The sequence below is a fragment of the Cryptomeria japonica genome, chromosome 9 (assembly GCF_030272615.1).
Source record: "Cryptomeria japonica chromosome 9, Sugi_1.0, whole genome shotgun sequence".
NCBI lineage: Eukaryota > Viridiplantae > Streptophyta > Pinopsida > Cupressales > Cupressaceae > Cryptomeria > Cryptomeria japonica.
Window position 1 is genome coordinate 259805734 of NC_081413.1, and position 6044 is coordinate 259811777.

The window sequence follows — 6044 nt, forward strand, 5'->3', positions numbered from 1 at the left end:
ATTAATTGATTAAAACAATAAAATAAAATAAAACTTTTCTTTTCCTACAATACTCTAACATGTAAAATGAATCAAAACTATAAAACAAACAAATAATGACTATGACTAAATATTAAACAAACAAATCAAAACAAATAAAAAACAAAAGTACACACCATCATATAAAGGAAACCTTCTGAAAGTCCACACTGTGATCGTTCTTCAAACTTCGAATATTTTGGTTGGAGGGTACAAGGCTTTGAGGCCCCTCCAACACACAAAAAGACATGCAAACAGGATCCGGCCCTAACCCTTGCTCTTCATCCACGTGCAAATAACTCCAAAAGGACAGCATTGACGATCCACAAATAGCATTTTCCCTCTTCCATCAATATATATTCATATCACCCCACATTTTGAATTACAAATACCTACGGATTTCAAATTTTTTATGAGGAATTGTAGGCAGCGCTTGGACTCCGACTTGCAGGCAGGAAGGAGGTAGGTAGCACACATTATAGCTGATAGCACATGTTTAACAGGACTCACAGAGAATGAAAATGACCCTTTCGGCATCAGACAGATTTACAGTCTTCTTGTAAATGGTAATGGATGGTTTGTTGTTAGGCACCAGCAGGGATTCGTTATTGTGAAACCCACCTCGACATCTCCGCCCAGATACAGAATTTGAAACAGATCTGTTGTTTCTGATTTCTGATAGGAGGAGACCTCGGTTTCTCCGCCAAGAGGCGGAATAATCCGTCTGCGAACGGTGGGAGAAACAGGCTTCTGATGTTATCTGTCTGTCTGTTCTATTGTTGGGCTGGATTGGGTATGGTGAAGAGTACCTCGATTTCAATGTCTGCAAAAGGAATCTAATTTCTGCTAGATTGAGTTTGTATTTTTGTTGTGGGGCTTCAACGGAGATCATCTCGATTAATCCGTTGATAGACGGTAGCTGATTTTGGGATAAGTTGCGTTCGTGGTTTTGGCTATGGTGAAGTCCACCTCGATTTATGCAGCAGATAGGATCAGATTTCCGTTAAATTGTTGAGTTTTTTGGGCTATGGTAAGCTCAATGCAGTCGACGGGAAACAGCCGAGGGGCACCGGAGTCATCTCCAGGAGGACAGCTATTACAGGAGTTGGAGGCTTTGAGCCAGGCTTTGTACAGAACAGGAAGCGCAAATCTTCGTCAACAAGCGGGGAAAAATCCCCAACCGCGTATCAACCAGGCTCTCTCGCGGTTTCCGTCTACCAAAACTCCCGGATTCCCAGCCGCTTCCAAAGCAGAAAATCAGAACAGGAAACAGGAAAAAAACGCTGCTGAGAAAAAAAGCAGCCTCTGGGACTGGAAACCTTTACGAGCACTTGCTCATATAGGCCGCCAGAGGCTGGGCTGTGAATTTTCTCTGCGCGTACACGGCGTGGAAGGGCTGCCCGCGAATTTGAACGGCGTCAATTTGTGCACACATTGGAGGAGAAAAGATGGTGGCGTGAAAACCAAGCCGGCTAGGGTATTTAATGGTGTGGCGCAGTTTGAAGAGACTCTGTATCATAAATGCAGCGTTTATGGCAGCAGGAATGGGCCGAGCCAGGCTATGAGGTACGAATCCAAGTTTTTTGAGATTTATGTGAATGTGTTAGGGCTAGAAGAGCGTGAGTTGTGTAGGCATAAGATTGATCTTAGCCGTATGTTACCTGAGAAATTTGATTTGGGAGGGGAGGAAGAAAGGACTGGGAGTTGGACAACGAATTTCAAGCTCACGGCCAAGGATGCCCGCGGCGGAATTTTGGTTGTGACGCTGGGGTATAACATACTTGATCGTGAAATGGGTGAAGCTCCAAACTCTAACAATCCCGGCCGAATTTTGAGAAATTCAAACCCTAGACTCCCTTCCAATCCTAGAAATAGCTCAAACTCAAGGAACTCTTCAAATCCCAGAAGAGCAAGTGTTTCCGATGCTTTGGAACAGAAGCAACAGTTGAGGAAATCATCAATTGGGGTTCTGGCGAGGAAGCCAGTTCACAGCACTGGTTCTTTGGAGCCTATTTTGATGCTGGGAAGGCCTGATGAGGCTGATTTTGATGTTGATATTATTGATCGGATGTCTAACTTGAGCTTGGATGACAGTGTCAACGTGGATAAAGAGCAACCTGATGTGAGGAACATGGCTTCGCTGTTTGATTTTAAGCCTAGGCTAAAGTTGTTTTCTCAGGCGGTTGTAGGTGATTGCAAGTCTGGACAGGTTGAGGGGAGCTGCGTGGAGGAGGAGAACGAGGAGTTTAGTGTTATTGAGAAAGGGGTGGAGATTGCGAATGCGCATTCGGGAAATGAGAAAGAAGATAAGGGTGATTTTAAGCTGGACAAGGATGAAGGCGGCAATGGAATGCTGGAAAAGGTTTTTAACAATAATGGTGGAAAAGGAGGAGAGAAAGAGGATGAAGAGCTCTGTATGGCAGAAAGCCTAAATGTCGTGTCTGTAAAGGAAACAGGGGCAGGTGATTCTCAATTGGAGCAGAGTGTAGGTCACGAGCAAAGTGCTGGACTAGAAGATAAGATAGCGGATGTGAATTCATGCGAGATGGGCAGTTTAGATGATGTAGCTGATTCAGTCGCAGGGGAATTCCTTAGCATGTTGGAACCTGATAAAAGTCCACTTCTTATGAGTTCAGACAGTGATCCTGATTCCCCCAGAGCACGACTTTTAAAACAGTTTGCAAGAGAGAATCTTTCAGAGGGAGGCAGCATTGGACTTGGACTTGGTGCTGGCAAGGAAGTGGATGATGGACCGAGCCATTTGTCTTCACTTCAGAGATATGGTACTGGTTCCCAACCAAATTGGGAGTCGGATGAAGATACGGAATTGGCATCAATTGTACAGGCTGCAGAAACAGAACTTCAGAAGGCAGCACAGACCATTCGCAGTAAAACCCGAGCTAAGATACTTGAGGATGCAGAAACAGAGGCACTGATGCAAGAGTGGGGTATGGATGAGAAATTTTTTCAGAATTCTCCTCCTGAGAAGTCTGGTGGATTTGGAAGTCCCATGGGGTTTCCTTTTGAGGGGCCTGTTGAGCTGCCTGATCTTGCTGAAGGGTTTGGTCCCCTCGTCAAAACAAAAGATGGAGGGTTGCTGCGTTCAATGAATCCACTTCTTTTTCACAATAGTAAGAACAATGGGAGCTTAGTTATGCAGGTGTCAAATCCTGTTGTGGTTCCTGCAGAGATGGGCTCAAATGTTACTGGTATATTACGCCATTTGGCTGCTTTTGGGATTGAGAAGCTCACAGCTGAAGCTAAGAAAGTAATGCCTCTTGAAGACATCACAGGCAAAACTATTCAGCAGGTAGCATTGGAAACAGTGCCTTCTCTGGAAGGATCCAAAAACAGGTAAATTTAGTCCTTATACACATCTTTGGATTTGCATAGCTCTTGCCACAAGATTTTTGGTAGAACTGTTATTGATATGTTGAATTTTGTTTTCATTCCTGACTTTCAGGCAATCTACCTTGCAAGCCCCAAGAGCAGAGAAAGGGACAAACGGTGACATGGTACAGCTGGCTGAAAGTAGGAGAATGGATGTTTTATCATATGGAGCAGGAAAAAAATCACGTGCTTCCAAGTCCTCGTCCTCCTGTATGAATGATACACACACAGAATATGTTTCACTTGAGGATTTAGCTCCTCAGGCAATGGAGAAGTTAGAAGCTTTATCTATCGAGGGATTGAAAATTCAATCAGGTATGTCAGACCAGGATGCACCTTCAAATGTCAGTGCTATGACATTGGGAGGGGTGGCAGCTTTTGAAGGAATGGATTCTAATAAAAGGGGCAGCTTGGGTCTGGAGGGCACTGGTGGCTTGCATTTGTTGGATACAAAGGAAAGTGGAAATGATTCGGATAGCTTATTGGGCTTGACAATTACACTAGATGAGTGGATGAGATTAGATGCAGGAATTGTTGATGAAGAAGAAACAAGTGATAGAACATCAAAAATCCTTGCTGCTCATCATTGTGCGTGTTCTGACTTAGTTGTTGGAGGGGCCTTTGAAGGTGAAAAGGGGGATAAAAGCAGGTGGAAACATGGTACTAAAAGGTGGGGTTTTATGGGAAACACGTTAACAATAGCTTTGTTGGTCCAACTTCGGGATCCTCTTCGAAATTTTGAACCAGTGGGTGCTCCAATGATGGCTTTAGTTCAAGCAGAAAGGATTGTAGTTCCTCCGAGGCCAAAAGTGGGGAGGCGAGTGTCAGATAAAGGGAACAGTGAGGAAATTGATGAACCTGAACCTGAAATTGTGAAGGAGGAGGTCTCGCAGTTTAAAATCACTGAGGTCCATGTTGCAGGTTTGAAACCTCAGGATGAGAATAAGAAAACTGGCTGGAGCAATGCAAAACAACAGCAATCTGGTTCACGATGGCTGGTTGCAAGTGGGATGGGTAAGAGTACCAAGCATCCTATGCTGAAGCCAAAACAAGGGGCCAAATCAATGCCACCGTCGAAGATGCAAGTGAAACCTGGGGACACTCTCTGGAGTATATCTTCTCGAATACATGGAGATGGGGGAAGGTGGAAGGAAGTTGCAGCACTTAATCCTCACATAAGGAATCCTGATGTAATATTCCCAAATCAGACCATCAGGATTCGGTAGACTTGTTTAACTCTCATAATGAAGAGAAATATGGCTTTCTCTCTAGAGATTTTATAAATTTCATTTATGTTGCCAATTGTTTTAGCTTTATAGAAATATTATGAAGGCAGCTTGGAGTTGTGCAAGGGTGGAAAATGCTCTGTAAATATAGTTCGATTGTGCATAGCACGGAAGTATTAAACTGTGTTCTGATATGTGCTGTTTGGGAGCTGTTTTGGATGTTGATTGCCTGGAATTGTAAATTTAAAAAGTTTTGTTGCAAATGGTGTGGAGGGCTTTTACAGGAATAATTGAAGGTTGTAGATGTTCTAGCATGAGTATGCTGAACTCTTAATGAAGATGGATCTTGTTCATTATCAAACAGCAGTTTCCTTTAAACATCATGAATTTTAGGTATGTTGATGGTCCCTAGCATTTTACATCCTTCTAGTAAGAAGATACATTTATAGGGAAGGACAAATACAGAATTTGTTGTTTGGATTTTAACAATAGCATGGCCAATTCGACTGTAAGTTTTGTTGTGTTGAGTTGGCTTGGTTTGATGTGTTTTCTGGAAATGAGAGGAGAATTTGGATTGCAACTCCATGACAACATAAAGCTTGTTTCATCTGGAGAAATTGAATTTATTTGTTTGTGTAGAGCAAGTCTATAAAGTTTGGGTTTAATGAAAAACCAGAGGTACCAATTGTTGTAGAATGGATTTCACCGTTTTAAAAGTAAATTGTGATGTTTCATTGGCATTCTTCTTTGAGAATTTTTTTGAAAATCCCGTGGAAGCTAGTTATTTGCCTGCTTTCTTTGCCGTTCTATTTGAAGGCAAGGCTTACAAGGTGATTTTAAATTTCATATGAGCATGAAGGGATGTTATTGATGCTGCTAACTGTATAAAAGTTTTAACTACATTTGTTTGTACGGCAGGAAAAGAGGATGATGAAAGATACTACGGGGAAGTTAAAAAAAATAAAGGGGTTATCACAGCAAAAATAATTAAAACATAAATAATTTACATTTTTCAAAGTTCACGAATGACATCTTTTAGTTAGAAAATAAAAATAATGACCTATGCTATAAACTTAGGTCCATATGAAAGGAGATAAACAATTCGGTGGAAAGTTCTGTCCAAGGTTTGATTTTTGTACTGTGCAAACTGTGCCATTCATGTGGTTGGTGGCAAAGGGTTTTGGATCATAATCAATTCTGCAAAATGATGTCGGTATGATGTAGTTATATTGATAACCAATTTGGTCTCTTAATGGATCTGTTACTCTATTCAAGTTAAAGTATGACTCGATTGGTGCAGCTGCTTAAGCTCAGATTTTATGCAGAAATATTAATGCGTTTTTATTTTTCTGTATATTGAATAAAAAGTGTGGAAATTTCAGATTTGATTTATAGTTCGTTACTGTGTGC

General features: G+C 41.8%; 1 protein-coding gene across 1 annotated transcript; it reads left to right on the forward strand.

The window, feature by feature from the left end:
- Positions 1 to 389: 389 nt before the first annotated feature.
- Positions 390 to 5270, forward strand: LOC131034491 (protein PLASTID MOVEMENT IMPAIRED 1-RELATED 1). The gene is made up of 2 exons (XM_057965999.2): positions 390 to 3372; positions 3482 to 5270. The coding sequence occupies exons 1-2, from the start codon at positions 1046 to 1048 to the stop codon at positions 4632 to 4634; spliced, it is 3480 nt and encodes a 1159-aa protein (XP_057821982.2). The 5' UTR covers positions 390 to 1045; the 3' UTR covers positions 4635 to 5270.
- The last annotated feature ends 774 nt before the right edge of the window (positions 5271 to 6044 follow it).